At 42.0% G+C, this 20,617-nt stretch overlaps 2 protein-coding genes across 5 annotated transcripts in view; one reads left to right on the forward strand and one right to left on the reverse strand.

Annotated features, from left to right (window-relative positions):
• Scaf4 (SR-related CTD associated factor 4) overlaps positions 1 to 14,841 on the forward strand; it is a 61,998-nt gene extending 47,157 nt beyond the window's left edge. For all 4 annotated transcript variants that reach the window (XM_020185090.2, XM_074072816.1, XM_074072815.1 and 1 more), the window contains exon 20: positions 9,173 to 14,841. In XM_020185090.2, coding sequence (XP_020040679.2) covers positions 9,173 to 10,122 — 950 coding nt within the window. In that variant the 3' untranslated portion in view covers positions 10,123 to 14,841. The remainder of the gene's footprint in view (positions 1 to 9,172) is intronic.
• Positions 12,750 to 20,599, reverse strand: Sod1 (superoxide dismutase 1). Its single transcript, XM_020185089.2, has 5 exons — positions 20,438 to 20,599; positions 16,921 to 17,014; positions 15,008 to 15,077; positions 13,937 to 14,054; positions 12,750 to 12,966 (listed from the first exon to the last, which is right to left on the reverse strand). Exons 1-5 carry the CDS (start codon positions 20,507 to 20,509, stop codon positions 12,859 to 12,861), a joined length of 462 nt encoding a protein of 153 aa, XP_020040678.1. The 5' UTR covers positions 20,510 to 20,599; the 3' UTR covers positions 12,750 to 12,858.
• Positions 20,600 to 20,617: the final 18 nt, after the last annotated feature.

A 20,617-nucleotide genomic window follows, 5' to 3' on the forward strand; every position in this document is an offset into this window, starting at 1 on the left:
TCTGAGGGACATCTTGAGGAAGGTAGGAGAGCTGGAACTTTGGACTCTAGTTTGATTTTTGTAGACACATACTGCTGTGAAGAATTTCAGGTAAGATTTTCAGCTAACACTGAAAATAAAATTGCTCACAGATAATCGCATTTAGAGATAGATGCCTAGTAATAGTGAAATCCTTAAGTCATAACTGTTACACTTAGTTAATTCAGTTAGTATACATACTGAAATTGTAAAGCAGATGATTTATGATTTATAGGGAAACTGACCATTCAGAGCCTACTATGTATTTTTTGCAAAGAGTCCAAGGAGTTTTTAAAAGATGAGAGTCCAATTTTATTTAAAATTCTCTTTCTCGTGTCTTGGGTGTTAACAAAACACAATGTATCCTTAAGCTAAAAATGGATGAGACATTTCAGTATACTTACATTATGTAATAGTAAGGACTCAAATTTCTCAAAGAACTCTTGGTAATATTCTAAAATGGGTTTTTTCTTTGTATAATCAGTCTGAATGAAATGTGCTTTCTTTCATTCTTGAAAACTGGCTCCATTCTCATCAGCTCTCAACACAGTGCCTACTGTAAGAATCACTGGTAGTGTTTTCAAAATAGATAGGTGTGTTAATTGATGAATCTAGGCAAAAAAATAAAATGACTTGTGTTATACTGTTAATTGTTCTCTGAAGGTCCTAAATCAAAAAAGGAAAACACTTTGCTGATCGTATATATTTGTCTAGAGATCTTCAGGCATTGGTGGAAGAGTTAAGAATAGTTGATAGGGGCTAAGGATGTAGTTCAATGGCAGAACACTTGCCTCGTATATGCAAGGTCCTGAGTTTGAGCCCCAGCACTGGGGGAAAAAAAAAAAAAGGAAAAAATGTTAATGTCTTTTTCCTCATATATGGAAAATTTCCATTTCAGATTCATGTAGACTATTATAGTGACATTCATTCTGTTTTGATCAAATCAAAAACAGTAATGCTGTAACTAGGAAAAAAGAAGTTAAAAGAAAAATGAGTTTTTCCAGGTTCAGAGCTTCCTAGGTTTACACTGAAAAGATTCTCACCACCCTGGGACATTTCAGCCTCAGTTCTTATCCTGAGAGGCATGTTCTTTATGAAATTGATCATCACCTCTACAACCACCATTCATTCATGCATCAGTAGATGCCTACTCAGGACCTACTGTGCTGTGTGCCAAGCAACCTTCCAGGTACTGAAAATAATCACGAATAAAATGAAACCAGTCTTCCTGAAGTTCATATACTAGGAGGGACTTGGATAATGAGTAAACTAATCATTTCACGTGGAGACAGTCCCCTGAAGAGAAGGAGCAGAAGTCTGTTACGGGATTTGAAGGTGTCATGTGGGGTATGCCATTTTCAATAGGATGGCCAGATGGGCATCAGAGTAAGAAACTTGAATAGAGGCAAGAGAAAGCCATGTAAATATTGAGGTTAAAGCATTTGAGATAAAAAAAAAACGGGTGACCTGAAGTAAGGGGCAACTGTTTGAGGGAACACAAGGGGCTGCTACAGCTGGAGCAAGGTGAGCCCCAAGGGAAGAGTGGCAGGAGGCGAACGTAAGACAAGGTTGAGTGCAGAGGGAAATGGGTAGAATTTTGAAGCGGGTTGTGGTCTGGCTGCATTTAAATAATCTTAAAAGGATTACTGTAGCTCATGTAGAGAACAGAAAAGGAGCTGGTCAGAGTGAAAGGAACAGCCCATGTGGGTGCTGTTTAGCAGATGAGAGGCAGTCTCATGGTCCTCATTGGCCTGGTGCAGTGAGGTGGCCGGTGTTTGTAGTCTGAATGTACTTTGAGACTAGAACCTTTGCCTCCTTAGGTTATGGAATGTGAAAGAAATCAAGAATTACTTAAATATTTTACCTTTACAGTTGGTAGAATGTGGTTTTGCTGTTCTTGAGATGCAGCAAATCAATAGGAGTGGGTTTGGGAGGTGGATATTTTCATTTTAATTCTCACGCAAATGACAAACAACTGGATAAAACCTACAGGTGTGTATTGTGGTGGTATCAGCACATAAAGATAATCTTTAAGACTACAAAAGCCTGTATGATTATACAGGAAGAAGATGTAAAAAGTCAAGTGGTGAGTGGACAGCCCAAGAATCCTTCAGCATTTAGCAGTTAAGATACTGAGAGCTAAAACATACATAGTTCCTCTTGCCAGGATCTCTTAAACAATTTGTATATGGTAATCATTTGAGCCTTACCACCATATGAGGTGAGTCCTATTTATAGATGGGGAAACTGAAGCATATTGAGGTAAAGTAACCTTCCTAAGGTCACACTGCTACAACTGAGACTAGAATTCAGGATAGCCTCACTCCAGCCTGCTTTCAGCCACTCCTGAAACTCCTCTGTAGTTTGATACAGAAGCTCGGATGCATAAGTAGGGGGAAATACTCTGCACGCCATTTGAAGAAGCAGGGGAGAAATGAACAGCCAGGTGACACTGATGGGTCAACAAAGTACTGAGTCTTGCCAATGAGATTTAACAAAATGAAGGTTTCTGGTGACCTTGAAAAAATGGTTTCATTGGGTCGATGGGTTCAAAGTTCTAATTATATAGGATCAGGAGAGAATGGGGGTGAAGAAATGGGTACATTTATAGTTTTGACAATCATGGTTTTTTGCTTTATAGGAAGACAATAAGATGGTGATGACTGAAAGAAGATATAAAGGACTTACTTTTGCTTTCACTCCTAAAAATGAACAAAGCTACAGCATGTTGGTTATTGGGAAATGCGTAGAGGGAAGAATTTTAGTGCAAGAAATAAGGAATATATGGGTAGTTTGATACAGAAGTGAAAATAAATGAATCCAGGATAGGAATAAAGGGCTTAGTCTTTGAAGCACAGATGGTTATAGCCAGGAATAATATGAATATAGGTACAAGTAAGTTGGTAGGTAGGTGAATGGAAAAGTCTGTTGCTAAAAGTCTTTTTTTTTTTTTATGGTAAAGCAACCATAAAAATGGTATATCCATATATATAATGGATTATGTCTGGGTAATAAAAAGAAATGAAGTATTTCACATGCTACACAAAATGGATGAACATTGGAAAAAATGCCAAGTGGAAGAAGCCAGTCACAAAGGACTACATATTGTATGACTCCATTTGTATGAGATGTTGAGAATAGGCAAGTCTATAGAAATTAGGTTATATGATTGCCTGGGAATAGGTGGGAGAGGAGGGATGACCCAGTAGATGAAGAATTTCTTTCAAGGGTAAAAGAGGTTCTAAAGTTGATATTGATGGTTACCTGATTCTGTGAATATACAAAAAACATTGTCTTGTAATCTTTATGTAAGTAAATTCTAGCCTCTGATAATTTAAACTTAGTAAAGTTGTCATAAGTCAGACCAGCTAAGAGTAGACCAAGGATTAAGGAGAGTCCTAAGCATGTGAAATGAGTGTCTAGGACCTGGAGGTGTGAATTGACTAGGAAAACACGCTATTGCTGGCTGGAGCAAAGGGCACACTTTGGTTGTAGTTAAGAAGGTTTTAAATGAAACTAGTCAGCATGCTGGGATTGAGGTGATCCCCAGTCATGTTTAGGTACAGATTAGACAGAAGACTTGTGCTTATAACCTGGGGAGTGTAGCTCAATGATAAGAGTACTTGCCTAGCATTTGTGAGGCCCTGTGTTTTATCCCCAGCACTCCAAATAAAATTAACCAGTGTTGGAGGGTTTCCCGGCAACTGTGGTGAGGGAAAACCAAGGACTTGAGGCAGGTAAGGGGGGAAGGACATTGGAAGCTTGAGCCTGGTTTGATTGAAAATCGTTAGGGGAAGTAGTCCCGGAGAGACTGACCAGGAAAGACGAGGATCAGATGGGAGGGTGCTTGAAACTAGAACTCAGAAGTAACGAATTGACTGGTATTGAAGCCTCCATTGCCTCCTTGAGGTGGTGGCTACGATAGAATGGAAGACAAGGGTGTTGGCCAAGAAGAGGTAGAGGAGTAGACTCCTTGCCTTATTCACTCTACCCTTCCTCTAACCTCCCTCACGTTCTTACATAGGAGGTCCCTGGCCTTAATCATCCCACTCACCCTGTGGGAACTTGGCCAGCTAACTGATGCACGTGGTCCCTCCCACATTTTTATATTAAATGTTTTATGTCTCTTCCTAAACATACTACGCTGTGGTCTTTAAGGGAATGCCACCCTATTCACTTGGGTACCTCATGTCCCTTTACTTAACATTCCCCCAAGATTTCAAGGTCCACGTTGGTCGCCAGCCATGAGATCCCCTGCCCCCCGCCATGGCTCTCATGCACTTGTTCTTTATTTCATGTGATGGCAGTGGTCTCCCCTTTGTGTTTTAACAAAGAAACAACGTCATTGACTCAATCCATAGTTTGGTCATTTTGGGTTGGATTCAGATGTGTTCTGTTTTGTGAGGCAAGTCTCACTTTACAGACTAGGAAGGCCTTGCACCATGAACCTCGCACCTCTGCCTCCAGAGAGCTCATATTATAGGTGCACCACTGCAGCCAGCTTGCATTTCTTATCAAAATTGAATGCAGACCTTTGGGGCTTTTTTTACCTGCCCTAAAACTGTGTTTATTACACTGTGACTTCTGCTGAGCCCTAGGTATGCATACAGTCAACTTAAGCACATTTCCACTGAGGTAGCCCAAGGTACCTCTCAGTGTAATGGGAAGTTTGTCATTTGTCTCCCAAAACCACTTCTTCCATATTCTTGACCTTGCATTAACACCTCTGTCTGCTCAGTCGTTCAAAGCAAAGCGTTCATCCTGCCTACTGAATGTCGGAAGTCTGTCTCTCAGCCCTAGCACCTCTCGAGTTCAGCCTCTCATCATGTCTGTTAGATTCTTTTTTTCCCCTAACTCCACCTCTAGCATAGCCGTGGCTATAGGTATGCATCACTACACCTGACTCACATTTGTGCAAGTGACTAACACTTTAAAAAAACAAGGCTCTAACGAAGCTTCCTTTCTAGATTATACTAACTTGACCTCATTTCCCACAGTTGCACAAATATCGACCAGTCCTACTTAGGGCCAGAGTTGGAATATTCTGGCTTCTCTATAGAAATGTGACCCCCTCGTGAAGGCTTTCATCCCAAGGAAGACAAGTTTAGGTACACCTGCATGCACACAGACTTGTTTTCTGTGCATCTGTCACAACGCTAGGTGAAAAAGCAAAGTAGGGGTCACGCAACTTGCAGGAGAGTTATTTAGAATGATGACTGACTCTTCATTGAAGATCTGATTGGTGATTTTTTTTTAATCGTTTTTACATTTACTCGTGTACACATTGTTTGGGCCATCTTCTGGGCAGAACCTGTTACTAGAGAAAACATGAGAGAAGGAAGATGTTGCATTTTGCTAGTTTGAGGTAAAAGATTCTGCTAGATTCTGGAGTAACTACTCTGCAGTGTCCTCCCTCTCCTCGCTCACTATATGGTTTGCCAGAGTGTTCTCAAGACAAACGAGGACCATTCATCCCTGTTCAAAGCCAGGAGGACCCCAGTGTCCTCACCATTTAGGCAAAGGCCAGGTTCTGAATTGCCCTGGCCCACCTGATGAGCCTCAATTCTTACGTAGTTTCCCTCTCAGTTTTCATCAGAAGTCATTCTGTTGCCATTCTCTGAACAATGCAGCTCACTACATCACCTTGCTAGCAAGACTTGAAGAGCTAGTTCCTCTGGCCAGTGATGTCCTTACTCCCTCCCTCATATTGGCCTTGTGAGTTCTCACTTTCCTTTGAGAGATGCCCAAACTAGACATCTCCTGTGTCACCATACTAGCTGGTGCTATCTCCTACAGCAGTTAAAATTTGCTTCTGCTATACTTTGTCCCATTTGAAGAAAGGGAAGTTTACTTATATCCCCAATCTATTTAATGTGTTATGAGATGCACTTTAATGTTCAACTTCTGTATCAATTAGCTTTTTCCAATTGATAACTCAAGAAAACCACACAGCATACTTCCAGATAAAATGAATTGTTATTTTTGCTTGTCCTTTTGGCCTGGAAAATCTCACTGTGTGTATGCTTCAGAATATACGTATACATAATGCCAGCCAGCTTTAAAAATTTTACCCGCATACCTACCAAAGGCTCTGCCACCAGATAAGGTTCTAATTAAATATCTTTTTCCCCTTCCTCCCCCCAAAAAGAGAAAAATCATTTGCGGTCTGAAGGTCATCCAGGGCTATTGGAACATTCTGTTGGGAAATCCAGCCTGACACTTCTCACTAGCATTACTTACAAATCAGGGGAAGGATTTCAGTGTGTAACATTTTAAATATCCACATGTATGTGGTAGATTAATTGAGCAGTTTTTTCTGTATTGAAATTGTGTTTTATAGGAGGTTTAAGTGTATGATTACTGTAAAAATTGACCCTGTTAGTCTAAATGCACCTTTAAATGAACCCCATGAGGGCCTTAAGAGATACAGTCCTAAAAACTGGAGTTTGTTTTCTGAAGATTCATTGTCCAGGCTGGGGTGTAACTCACTGATAGAGGGCTTGCTGACACATAAGGCTCTGAGTTCACTCCCTAGTACCGCCAAAAAAAGAATAAATCAGTGCTCATGCTGTGCATGGTGGTAGGTGGTGGCCTATAATTCCCAGCAACTAGGGAAACAGAAGAAGGAGGGTCACAAGTTCAAGGCCAGCCTGGGCAAAATTAACAAGACTTTATCCCCAAAACAAAAGGGCTGGGGGTGTGGCTTAAGCGCCAGAGCACTTAGTAGTAGCATGCACCAGGCCCCTGAGTTCATTCCAGGTTGGGGTTGAATCATTGCTCATTTTGTCTTTCCTGGGTCAGATTGGTATTTGAGGAGGCCAAGCCATGGGAAAATCAGGATTGAATCTTCCCATTTCCCTGTACTAGTTCCTTTTTCCTTCTGCAGACTCGTATGAACTTAATTATTTGTCCTTATACTTTTGAAACCCCCGTTTTTCCAGTGTTACCCTGGAATGTGCCACACTGACCTCCATACCAGCAAACATCAATCCTTGAAAACAAAACTTCTCTAGCAAAAGCTAATAGGAAAGTACAGTTCAATTGGATTTGGGGGTTTGGGGTTCCTCTGCATCCCCACCTCCCCCCAGTCTCCATGGTGCTAAGGATAGAACTCAGCCTCGACCATGCTAGGCAAGAGCTCTGCCATTGAGCCACATTCCTGACCCCACTTGGTTTTAAGAGCCTCTGGGTAATGAGACCTCTACCAAGAGGCTATACCTGGGTATATGCACTTCATTTTGTTTTGTTTTGAGTTAAAGTTCACAGATGTGGACTATTCCTTTTAAAAGTAAGGGCGTGGACATCTCTTAGGTGTTTGTATGCTATATACTCAGTGTTCACTAAACGCTGTGAGGAGTGTTTCAGTTTGCCACTGTCACGTCAGTGTGAAGTACAGTGTAGGTGGTAACCACTATATATGCATGTTGCCTGGGATTTTTTTCTCTGCAGTCAGAGGAGTCTGAAGGGACACTCATCACCACATTTACCTAGTTCACAGTGTCTGGCCTTCACCATGATAATCAGTGTTTCTTGACTGCAGACCTGACATGTGGAAGCTCATGTGTTTAAATTTTCCCAACTGCCAAAACTGACTGAGCTATGATGGGTTTTGGGAGAGCAGGCGAAATTAAGACCTTAATTATTAGAAAGGAAAAATGTTTTTGCAAAGCCAAATGTTTAGTGTTAGGATATCCTATTTATCATCTTTAAATAGATGTGTGCAGTAATTTCAACAATTAACTGACAGGCACTGAACTCAGTACATATTTCATCACTTTTGATCTCAAGTAGCAGGTGTTTACTATGTCCAGTTTATAAACTAGAATACTGAGACTCGTATCTAACATTGCTCCTGAGTGAATATGTTTCTCTTCAGGCAGTTAGAAGGCTTTTCAGTAAATATCAAAGCTGGTAAGTCTTCATGTTTAAGAAAATTACAAATTGGTATACTATGCATACATTTTTAGATTTACTTTAGTGGTTAAGGCTGGTAAGTTATTGGAAATTATTATTTATCAAATTAGTGTTATACAGAAATGTAGAAACATGCAGGAGAAATGGAAGCTGATCCAAGTTGTAAACCTAAAAGGCCGAAATGACTTAGTACTACTGTACTGGGTTCTTTTTCTATCACTGTCACATAAGCATTGCTTTTGGCACTGCCAGCTAATGGTCATAACCCATACCTTGCTCAGTGATTGTTCTGCAGTGCACAGATAAAGAGCACATTCTCACCACCTGGCCCTTTGGTCATAGTATTTGCCCTATGATATTTGTATGTGCTAAGAAGTAGAGATTAAATGCCTGTCACATAAATAGAGAACCAGTGCAAATCCTTCTTGCCCCTAAGATTGTAAGTGCTGTCAAACTTGTATGATACCAGAATGAGCAAACCTCACACAAAAGGGAAGCAAAAGTAGTGAGTCACTATTTGTTCCTAGCACCCCCTGATGCGCTGCCACCTTTGGAAGAATGAGTAGAAGTTCAGTGAATGGCCAAACGTCCAGCATTATTCAGCAGTCGTGTTGGCCTCACAAGGTACACATTGGCTGTGCTTTGACAAAGAAACTAAATAAACTTTACATTTGTGTCTGGATCGTTTTTTGTAAACATCAGAATTTAAATAGTGCATATTGCATAGTAACCTATGAAGCATTTTAATAATATGAGGTTTTTCCTCTTAAGTCAGTGACCTTTTTTTTTCCCTAGTAGTAAGTCTATGTAAGACTTAGAATCAGATTGAGAACTGCCCTGAAATATCCATCAGTTGACTCTAATAGTTGAATGCGGACCCGTAACTCATTAGGACATAGTACGTTGTTTCTCAGATGCCTTAAGCATTTGACATAGTAAAGCAGCTTTTAATGAAGGTTACAGAGAGGGATTTTGACACAGTCTTTAAAAATGGTATACTACAATTACCTTTTCCAGCTTACTCTGCTTCTCTCTGTGTTAGGTGCTTACAGCCTTTCATTGCTTGCTTTGGCTTTTACTGGTCCTCATGTTGGATTTGTGACCAGTTGGCACAGATTGGCATTGAGCAGGAAATTCAAGATTCTGGATTGAATTTCATTTTGCCTTAAACTCCACAAGAAAGAGCTAAAAATAGAATGCCATCTTTTGTGACATTTACATCTTTTTTTCTGTCTTTTAGGCACTCAAGGTGTTGCACCTGGCCCTGTAATTGGGCTCCAGGCACCATCCACTGGTCTTCTTGGTGCCCGACCTGGCCTAATTCCACTGCAGCGCCCCCCAGGAATGCCTCCACCTCATTTACAACGATTTCCTTTGATGCCACCCCGCCCCATGCCACCGCACATGATGCACAGAGGTCCGCCACCAGGACCAGGGGGCTTTGCAATGCCTCCGCCTCATGGAATGAAAGGGCCTTTCCCACCACACAGCCCCTTTGTTAGGCCTGGAGGAATGCCAGGGCTTGGGGGCCCGGGCCCAGGCCCTGGGGGTCCTGAAGACAGAGACGGAAGGCAGCAGCAACCACAGCAGCAGCAGCAGCAGCAGCAGCAGCCACCTCCACCACAGCCACAGCAGCCGCCACCAGCTCAGCAGCCACCACCAGCTCAGCAGCCGCCACAGCAGTTTAGAAATGATAGCAGGCAGCAGTTCAATTCAGGTAGAGACCAAGAAAGGTTTGGAAGAAGATCTTTCGGAAATAGGGTGGAAAATGACCGGGAACGGTATGGGAACCGTGATGATAGAGATAATAGTAACCGTGAAAGGAGAGAGTGGGGAAGAAGGAGCCCTGACCGCGACAGGCACAGAGACTTGGAAGAGAGAAATAGACGCTCTAGTGGGCATCGAGACAGAGAGAGAGATTCTAGAGATAGAGAGTCTCGTAGAGAGAAGGAAGAAAACCGAGGAAAGGAAAAGCCTGAGGCCACAGACAGGGCAGGTGGTAACAAAGCCCTTGAACCTCCCCTTAGCCAAGTGGGAACCGTAGACACTGTTTCAGAACCTGACAAGGGAGAGGCCGCAGCCACAGCCCCAGCCACAGTGGTAAAACCCTCCGAAGAGTCACCTGCTGAGGCTACCTCATCCGTTGAACCTGAAAAGGATTCTAGCTCAGCAGCAGAGGCTCCTCGCTAGACTGGAATATGGCAAAATGTGACAGTGACACTTCTGGAGTGTAGCGCTCGAGGTGTACAGATGCTGTATTATATTTGCTCCTGCTATATCAACCCCGCAGGTAGTCGGTGGGAATTGTAAGCAATTTGATTGCTTCCCTTCTATTTAAAGATAGCCACAAAATAACAAAAATACTGAAAATATGAATAAATAATTACCCTTTCGCTGTAACTTTTTAAAAGTTTTCACTTTAAAAAGTTTACAAATCGTAATTAGAAGTGCTATTTTTTTTTTTAATTTAAGACAAGGTAACGGTGAAAGCTCCTCAAAACAATAGGGATGTTTTTAATAAACTCTATTTTCGTAACAAACTTTAATGTGTGCTATTCTTCCTGTACTGCATTAAGATGGAAAGATTGTTCATCATATTTGAGCTGTTAATGTTTTGGAGTCTTAGATTATTTGATGGAAAGACACCTTTATGTAATTACTCTTAAAACTTTCATTTTGAATTCTTTTGACAGCTTTTTGATCATAAGGTTAAGGTGTCTTAATGTTAACTGAGAAGCTTGTGTTTTTCAGTCAGGGTTTTCTTTTTTTCCATTGGCTTTGTGGTAATGTTGCCCTGTTTAATTTGTAGAGAGATTTTACTGGGGGAAAATTGGAGTCCTGACATTATACCTTATCTTTTAAGTTATTTGGTTGCTGGGGCATTACTTATTTAGAAGAGTGTTGTTTTTAATCATCCCATTAAATTTTTCAAAAGGGTAAAAGCAGAACAAGGTTAACATTTGCAACCTAAAAGCTTTCTGCCTTTTATGTAAGGACATATTAAAATGTAACCTCACATTTCCTGTATAAGCCTTGCCTGTTGCCGTTACTAACTCCCCTGCTGGGCAGAGGTAGACCGAACTTTTTGCCACACAAACTACTTTATCTCTTTTGCTTAAAATTGGTAACTAGGAAAAGTCATGTTATCCAAGAAGTACATGAAAACATCCTAAACTAAATGGAGCCTGTGTCTGAAAAAAGCTATTACATAAAAGTGCTTACCCAGTGCCAGTAGCTGATGTTACACAGTCCAAGTATTTCCAGCCTTGTTGAAGCTTTTTTTAAATAACATTCAGTGTGCTGAGCAGTCCTTTCCCTTTGCCCCCACCCCTAGGTGAAACTGGTTAGTACTTTGGATTTTAAATAGTACTCAGCAAGGTCTGTTATAATGGAGAGAATGTATATAGTGGTAAGTTCTTGAGTTCCTGCCTTGAAAAACACCCCATCATCTCTGTAGACTTGAAAACATCTTACTTTTATATTTGCCCAGTTCACAAGTTTTAAAGCCCTTACTGAAACTGCTTTTGGAAAGAAACACGATTACAGTGTCCAGTTTGTGTTTTCAGCTCCAAGTACAGAGATCACCCCATATACACATGAAAAAATAAAGGTGCCAACTGGTATTGATTATACTTGAGGCTTCACAAGTTAGTCCCCTGTATTTGGGTCATCCATCCCACACATGCAACAAACTACATTAGTCAAAGTCTGTCAAATACTGTTTTAAAATTTTAAGTGGTTATAACCACTTACTACGAATAGCTATTCTTTTAGTACAATTTTAAAATTTTGGAAATGTTTTTGCCAATTTAGCTGTTTCCTAAATGATCTAAATTTGATAAAGTACGTATTCATGAATCAACAAGATTGTAGCTTACCTACTGGGTTTCTCAGTAGAATTTATACAATTCAATTTTAACTGCATAAAAAATTGCAATGCAACCAGATAGTCACAAATCTGAGTTAACATCTTTTAAAAGCATTCTCTTGCAGGTGTGTATACACACACAGCTACATAAAGACACTCGGTTCACCAAGTGGTCTGTGTCCCAGAAACAAAAATGTCCTTGCTTTCATCTTCCACTGCTTCTAGTGCATTTCTCCAGAAGGCCAATATGAAAACAGACTGTGCCAACTTCCACTTTGATTTCTAATTCTTTTTTTTTTTTTTGGTGGTACTGGGGTTTAACTCAGGGCCTCACATTTGCTAGTCAGGCACTCTAACACTTGAGCCACTCCACCAGCCCTGATCACTTCCACTTTGAAAACTGTACTGTGTGCCTTTCTGGCAGATGGGTAGATTCACTTTAGATGAGGCTGTAACTTGCCTTTTACAAAAGTTCACTGAAAGTTACCAAAATGCTTTCTTTAGAATCAAAATGCTTAAGTGACTAAGCTCACTAACACTGACAAAGGACAGCCTATTTGTTTAATATCAACTTTTGGCTTGCTAAAACACCAGCTGCTAAAAAATTCATGCATCCGATGGCCTCACTTAAAATACTTTTGAAATGATGCACTACAGAATAGTATGTTCTCTACTGAAGCTCAGTGTATAAATGAATGTCAGCCAATATAGAATTTTGGTTTGGATACTTTTAATAGGTTCAAATATAAAGTGTCATACCTGGTGCTTACTCATGGGTGGAATGAAAATTAAAGGAATTCAGACAGTTTAATACCCATATGTGATTAAGTCTGGCAAAATACAGAGATCATTGAAATAGACATTTTAATTGAATGAGTTTTATAAAACTATACAACTCTTCCAAGTGATCATTACAAGTACTTAAAGCAACTTAAAAAGAGTCACACAATTATACTTTTAAGATTACATGTTTTTAATGTTTTATCAAGTTGAATTTCTACAGCTAGCAGAATAACAGATGAATTACTATGACTCAGACACCACATGGTAGGGAATGTTTACTGGGTGATCCCAATTACTCCACAAGCCAAACGACTTCCAGCATTTCCTGTCTTTGTACTTTCATCATTTCCACCTTTGCCCAAGTCATCCTCCTTTTCATGGACCTTTAAAAAAATTAAGAACATTTAACTAGGTCATCAAAGAATTACAACCTCTTCCCAACAATACCTCAAAGACTTTTAACAACCACTTAATATTAGGAAATACCAAGTTAAAATAGTCCCAACTAGTAAAGAAATATGTTAATACTTATACTAGTTAGTAAGTAAGTAGAAACTTTTTCTTGCTGGTGGCAATGACATGTTACCTTTAAACAGTAGGTTAAGTGTTGCTATCTCTAAATGAAATACTACATGCTGATCTTAATCCTCAGAGTAAGCTTAGAGAATTCATTCTTATGGTATAAATTCCTTTGGAGGAAAAAAGTAGAAGTGAAAAGACGATGAAAACATGAATGATGCCCAGTGAACTATAGGCTTACAAATAAAAGGTAATCCTAAAATATCTTAAATGATCTATCAACAGTATTTTAAAGATTACTCAGGGAACGTTTGTAAGTAACTGTTCTGCTTTATCAATAGGGCTAAAGAAAATTCTAAGGATATACTGAAAGGAACTGCCTGCGGTGGGCAAGAGCCTTTATTACTTGGGTGTTTTGCATGAACCAGATGCCGCTCCCAAGGGTAACTTGGGAAGACAGCTACCATGTGGTAACCAAGTGATGATAACCTACAGGCTTGAATTATTAATACTGAAGCCCATCCCAGATTTTAGACTCAAGAAAATTTTCAGTTTAACCATGGCAAGAAAACCTGGCTGTTTCCCCCAATTTGGATCTAGCATGATCAAATGTAACCAGTTCTTTACTGCATCTTCGCAGAACAGTGTTTTTAACTGACCTAGATAAATTAATTCATCTTCACTATAATCATCCAATAAAGTAATTATTTTTTCATCTGAACTAAAGGTACAATTTATGTGGCTCTTTAGGCCAGGACTAACCATCATGAGGTCTTGATATATTACCGTATGTTAGAAAACCTTATGCCTATCTTGCTTTTTATGAAAACTTACCACCATTGTACGGCCAATGATGGAATGCTCTCCTGAGAGTGAGATCAGAGAATCTTCAATGGACACATCAGCCACGCCATCTTTGTTAGCAGTCACATTGCCCAGGTCTCCAACATGCCTAACATTGAAAAAGCCATCAGATCAACAGCACTTATTTCTACTTCATGTCAAGAGTTCAGCAGCTAAATTAAAATTTCACTGAATCAAAAACATAAGAGTAGACTCAGAGGTATATACAGTATATGTCAAGTAAGACCATTTTTCCAGATTAACAAAATTTTGGAAACAAACTTAAAAACAAGTAGCTAGACACTCTAGATACTTAGCTCTTCAATCAGGCCTGCAGGTCTACAAAGTAATGTTCTACAAAGTCATGGGATGGGGGCACACCTCTCACCTCAGAGGTTAAATACCAAAGGGAGAACTCTCAGCTACTGAATCATGCCTACTGCTAGCACAGTTTAGAACGCTATGCCTTCAGGCTTCATCATAAAAATTATTCTTGTCTTTAATATTTTCCTGAAAGGCTTTCAGAAAGCATTACACATACAAATGGAGTCTCAACTAGTTTTCAGTATTGTTCTTTTTGCGGTACTGGGGTTTGAACTCAGGGCCTTCACCTTGAGTCACTCCACCAGTCCTATTTTTGTGATGGATTTTTTCGAGATAGGGTCTCGTGAACTATTTGCCCGGGCTGGCTTTGAACCGAGATCCTCCTGAATAGCTAGAACAGGTGTGAGCCACCAGTGCCCAGTTCAATATCAAGTTTTTAGTTACAGAAATTTCCTGCTTCACATTGATTTATTTTGCTAGTGATTGACAGTACTGTTATTTATGACATTTCCTGTATTGGTTCCCTTTGACACTTGTATTAGTTCTATATTCAATAAATGCTACAAACCAAATTGTTTTGTGTCCCCATTTGTCAACTCCTTTGCCCAGAGTAAGCCATTCCAGCCCTTGAGGATGGGGGAGTTGTGTGGCAGACAACAGATTCAAAAGCAGAGATGAAGAGAGCACCCTGCAAAGCCGTCACTACTACTGTTTAGGGGTAAGTATCTTGTTGCTTACCTCTCCTGATCCAGTGGCCCACCATGTTTTTTGGATAGAGGATTAAAGTGAGGACCTGCACTGGTACAGCCTATTAACCAAAAAACCAAAAAAAAGCAACTAAATTATGAATCAGAACTCCAGAGCTGAGCATGGTGACAGGTCTATGATCCTAGCACTAGGGAGGATGAGGTAGGAGAATCTCAAGTTCAAGTCCAGCCTGGGATACACAGCAAGACCGTGTCTAAAAAAAGAGGGGGCGGGGAGGGGTGGCCTTGGGATGTAGCTCAGTGGCAAAGAACTTGTCTAGAATGTGCAAGGGCCTGGGTTCAATCCCTAGCACAGAAGGAAGAAAGCCAACAAATATGTATTCCAAAATAAAATCTAAAAAGAAAGCAATCACTTCTTAAAAGCCTAATCTGAATCATGATTTTGGAATAATAAAAACAGGAAGCAACACCTTATAGATAAGTTCTAACTACTGGCTGACTCTAGTCAAGCTAACATTTTTCTCTGGGGTTTTTTTTTTTTGAGACAGTCTTTCTGTGTAGCCCAGGCTAGCCTCAAACTCAAGATCCTCCTGCATCACCCCATGGGCAGTGGAATTATAGATGTGCACCACCACACCCAGCTCTGGCTTCATTTTAAACTAAGCTGTTTTATTTTCAACAGCTCTTCTCCTACAGTTAAAAATCCCATGATTTTTCAAGCCTGCTTTTTAAGACAGTAGCGTGCCTTAACTACAAGCAAAGCCTACCTCCCCAGTGCTGTTCCATGGCAGCTCTGTCTGTGGCCTTACTTGGTGCCAACAGAGTATTAAACAGCACATGTGTCCAAGGGCCAAGGTTTGCCTTGCACAACTTGGGAGGGGCGGGGGTGTGGGGGGACTCCAACTGCATCCAGTGTGGGTACTCCTGCCAGCCAAGGGATGTCATTTACAAAGCACACAACCCCAACAATACAAGTCCTTTCGAGTATTCAGTAGCCGATACAAAGTTTCCTTGTGGACAGTCTTATACAGGGAAAAAGTCAGGCAGGTTTCAGGAAGCAGTTTAGCAAGTACAAGCTACAGAGCCTTCACTTCCCAAACCAGACGCAGAAGCTACTTGAAGAATTTTAATTATTAAAGTGGATCAAACCTGGTCATCAATTATCTAGAACCAAATTATGGTACATTAAACACAAATTCTAAAGGTGTACACCTGTAATTCCAGCACCTGGAAAACTGAGGCCAGCCAGAGCTATGAATAGAAACTCTGTCTCCAAAAAACAAACGACCCCTCCCCCGCCCACACACACACACACACACACACACACACACACACACACACACACACAGTTCTAGCAAAATGAATCAAGTTCTTATAAGAACTCTTAAACATAAAAGTTCTAAATATTAACCAAATATGGCAACATATCACTAAATGCAATTTAACCCATGAACTTTTGCTAACTTGCTTCTAATCCCAAATTGAGAAAATGAAACTCATTCCAAAGCACCAAGAGTTCACAAGTTCTCTTCAGTGTATCAAATTTCTGTCCCACTACAGACCTCATGTCGGGGTGTGGGCTGTTTTTGTACAGCGTAATGCACACGAGTGAGAGCCTAAGCCTGATGTACTCACTCGACTCACAGACACCTGGGATCATTACCCAAGATAAGGAGCTTAATTCTAAAAAAACTTAAGCCATAATCACAACAAAAACTATCAACTCCTTCCACTTCTCCCCACACTTCAGGAGTCAAGGACTGACTGTGTGGCTAAATTCCTTAAGTAAGGGCCTTACGGTGGACATCAGTGGTCATTTTAACTTGACCTTTAAAAACACACATATGCACCTTTTTAGTGGTTAGGGATTCCTTGGGCTCAGTCCTGTTTCTCCTTCTTAGGTTAGCCAGGTAAAAGCCGTCACTACACCAGCACAACACCCACCTTGAGTGTTATCTCCAAACTGATGGACATGGAATCCATGCAGGCCTTCAGTCAATCCCGTAATGCGTCCCCGTACCACAACTGGCCCATTTGCCTTTATCAAAAGAAAAGTGCATTAAGTTTGAGCGCAAACACTTCTGAACAAAGAAAATGGCTGACTTACCTTTTACCACTCTTGGTGAAGTAAAAACAAGCTTGAGTCGAAAAAATCTTTGTCCAAATTCCAGCCACACCACTTTCTAATTAATGGTAGGCCTGTGTTCCTGTCAAAAAGGAGGAGTAATCTTGTCCTGACACTTGCTGCCCAGGTGCCCTGCGGCCAGGCCCAGGGATTAAACAGCATACAAAAAGGACCTAACAAGCAAGGCAGCAAATGTAGAGACCACCTAAATGTCCGAGAGATAGATACACAGCACTTTGTAGGGTCTGATTCTTCAAGAGCTCACCACTTGAGCCACATCCCCAATCCATGTGGCTTTTAGTTATTTTTCTGATAGGGTCTTTCTATAGCAGGGGCCAGTGATCCTATCTATCCACCTACCAAGTAGCTGGGATTCCAGGCATGAGCCACCATGCCCAGCTGTAGGGTTTGATTCTTACAATGAATATGTAGTATGAGTAAGTCCTTGTTTATTTACTAAATACTTTTGAATAGGTTCTATTTGTACATGGTGAGTATGCATACCAAACTTTTTTGTGTGGTGCTAGGGATCAAACCTGGAGTCTCACACATGGTAAGGCAAGTATTCTACCACTGAGCTACACCCTCAGGCCCATACCAAACTTTTTAATCTAAAAAGAGTATGTCACATCATGCATTCATTAGCCCTTTGCCCTCACCTTTTAGAAAAAAGCACTCAGAAGTATCCCCTGGTTCTCTGGAACCCTTCTTCTTCTCTCCCCACTCAGTGGGTATTTTTCAGTTCAGTTTCCATTACAGACATTTTTATCTACTTGCCAGAAATTATACCCTATCACGTCACCCTGAGTGGACTGATTCTGGATCTAAACAGAGGTACTGATTTTTGGGGTTTGGGGGGGGATTATTTTGAAGCCATTTTGGGCACTGAAATCTTGGCAACTTCACACTCTACAAAAAGGAGAGTAAGAACACTGCCATGGAAAAAACCAAACAGTATCATCGGCTGTTCAGGCAGCTTGTGGATAATGGTGCTGCACAGCTACATCCAGAAACAATTAAGTTCCTACCACAGCTGCAACGAGATCTTAGCTACTGAGAAAATATATGAAGCAACTGCATCCCAGTAATACACATGCTGGTGCCTTTGCTTTTAAGTAACCAGGGCCAACAGGTACAAAACTCTGCTTGAACACCAGCTCTCTCCCCATGCAAATTTCAGACACTTGTACACATTACTGTCATGTCCTCTCACATTTCTGCAAGCCACTTTCCAGTCTAAATCTCATTCACATACTAAATATCCTCTCATATACAACAAAACTTTCCTCCAGCAGGTAGCCTTAAGATCTGACTTTCCTTCAGAAAACACCACAGGTCAAGGGAAGGACTCTGGTAACTGCTGCCCCTTCATCCTTTTCTTGTTGGGGGATACTGTGAACTTGTAAGTACAACCTTTACCTCTGGAAAAAATTTCAATGTGAACCCTGTCCCACCTCCAACACTGCTATCAAGAGCACGAGAAACAAAAAGGGCGGATTCATTCTTTCAAACCTCCACTTAATGGGGTGCCGTAGCCCTTCTTCAAAAACACACTGCAGGGGACAGGCCTACAGAAGCCAGACTCACTGTCCAGGAAATTGGTGTGAGAAGCCCCTGCCCAGCGCTGTCTTGAACTAATGAAGACTCAATGGAGCGTATCTCCAAATTCAAGAAAAACTAGGAAGCTGGACTTAAAAGGTGAAAAATTTTAACCCACACTGAAAAGGCGGCAAAACCATAGAGTTTATAGGCAATGTTTTGTTTGTGCCCATCTGTACTATGCAAGGATCTTATCAGGTCCACAGGGCACTACCAATGTGAAGTTCTGAGCTTAAATAAAGAACTGCCCAAGCTGCCCCTGCAGAAACCTGGGCTCAGGTGAGGTAATAGCTGGTCTTCACCTTTCTCAATGGCCAGAGAGGCAGGGAATCCCTCAGAGGCTTCCTAAACTTCTCTGCCAGTGATGAATTATGTGGGGAGGAGAAAAGGGGAAAAACGGTGTCCAACAAGTGAATCCCAGCAAAATGCAGTCAGATGTCAAAGATTTCATGAAAATTGATCAATTAAAGAAAAAGTAAACCCAGTATCCATCCTCCCTCTTGTAAGTTTCACTGGCCCCCTGCTGTCCTGCCCCTCACGTCTTGTAAACCGCTTTAACAACTAAACTCACATTCTCTCATGATTATTCAACCAAGTTCAAGAAAATGCTGCTAACGTTTTGGCGACAGGCTTATCACGAATACTTTCTTTGCAACACGTTTGCTACATTACGGACAATGACTATTTCTGAAAGCATTTCTATATAGTTTACAAATCTGTTTAGAAGCTTATCTTTGTGGGCTGGGGCAGTAACAGCAGAATACCTGCATAAGGCCCTGAGTCCCATCCCCAGCACCATAATAAGCCACTGACAGACTCAGCAACCTTCCTACTGGTCGTGCAATTTTAATGTCAGTTGGTTGAAGGAATGCTCCAAGAGTTAGTAAGTGCTATCTCTATGCAATGGGAAGTCCACTGTCCTCAAACAGTTCTCAAGCCTAGGAAGTTAAAAAAAAAACTGGTATTGCTCAGACTAGATAAGGAGGGATTTTGATATAACCGAGGAGGCGTTGGGCGCTTTATTATCTGTATTTTCTAAATGGCCCCCAAATAAGTTTACTGTGCATCCTGAATTTCATCGCTGCCATGTAAAGTCCCAGTGGTCAGAGGGCCTTTGGGCGGTTTGGAGGAAAAAGAACTACAGTTCAAGGCCATCTCCTCGGCCCTTTGCAGCCTGACCGTGACCTAGAACAGGGGGCCTGCCCACATTTTCACGCAAGTGCCATCGACGCTCTGTTGCGTAGTCTTGTTTTTCACAGCCATTATAAACCACAGGATGAACACTGAGCTGCCGAGCTGTACACAAACGGCCGCGGGCCACAGTTCGCTGGCCCCAAACGATACGCCACGATACCGCCACCCGCCACTGGGCCACGATCCCGCACGGAAAGGCCATCGCCGCTCCCACGGCGTCCGGTTCCCACCGGGCGTGGGGACCCCGCGGCCCGCCCGAGGCCTGCGTGCAGCCCGCCTCCCTCGCGCCCCGCCTTCTGCAGCCGCGGGGCTCCCCCGCCCAGGCCCAGTCCCGGTCCGCGGCGATTCGGCCCCACGCCGCCGCCGGGCCCGCCCGGTGACTCAGCATTTATAGCGGGCGCCGAGGCCCGGGGCGGCGCGGACCCACCGGCCGCGCGGCGGGGGCGTGGCGAGAGCTGCCCGGGAACCCACGCAGCCAGCTTCCCGCACAGGTGTGCGGCCGGCGGGCGCAGCCTCGCCGCAGGCCTCCGCCCCGGGCCTTGCCTTCTGCTCGAAGTGGACGGTGCCCTGCACCGAGCCGTCGCCCTTCAGCACGCACACGGCCTTCGTCGCCATGATTCGTCGGGGACGCGCGCCGGCCGGGGCGGATCTGAGAACAGAAGTAACGGAGAAGCCCGCAGGACACGCCGGCGCAAAGTAAGACTGCGGTGCCGCGGCTCTTTT

The sequence above is a fragment of the Castor canadensis genome, chromosome 5 (genome assembly GCF_047511655.1).
Source record: "Castor canadensis chromosome 5, mCasCan1.hap1v2, whole genome shotgun sequence".
Classification (NCBI taxonomy): Eukaryota; Metazoa; Chordata; class Mammalia; order Rodentia; family Castoridae; genus Castor; species Castor canadensis.

Coding starts and splice junctions, on each gene's coding strand:
- Sod1 (XM_020185089.2), bottom strand. CDS start 20,509: ATGGCGACGAAGGCCGTGTGCGTGCTGAAGGGCGACGGCTCGGTGCAG. Junction 15,078..16,920: donor GTTTGGAGATAACACTCAAG/GTGGGTGTTGTG, acceptor TTTGGTTAATAG/GCTGTACCAGTGCAGGTCCT. Junction 14,055..15,007: donor GGGCCACTGGATCAGGAGAG/GTAAGCAACAAG, acceptor TTTCAATGTTAG/GCATGTTGGAGACCTGGGCA.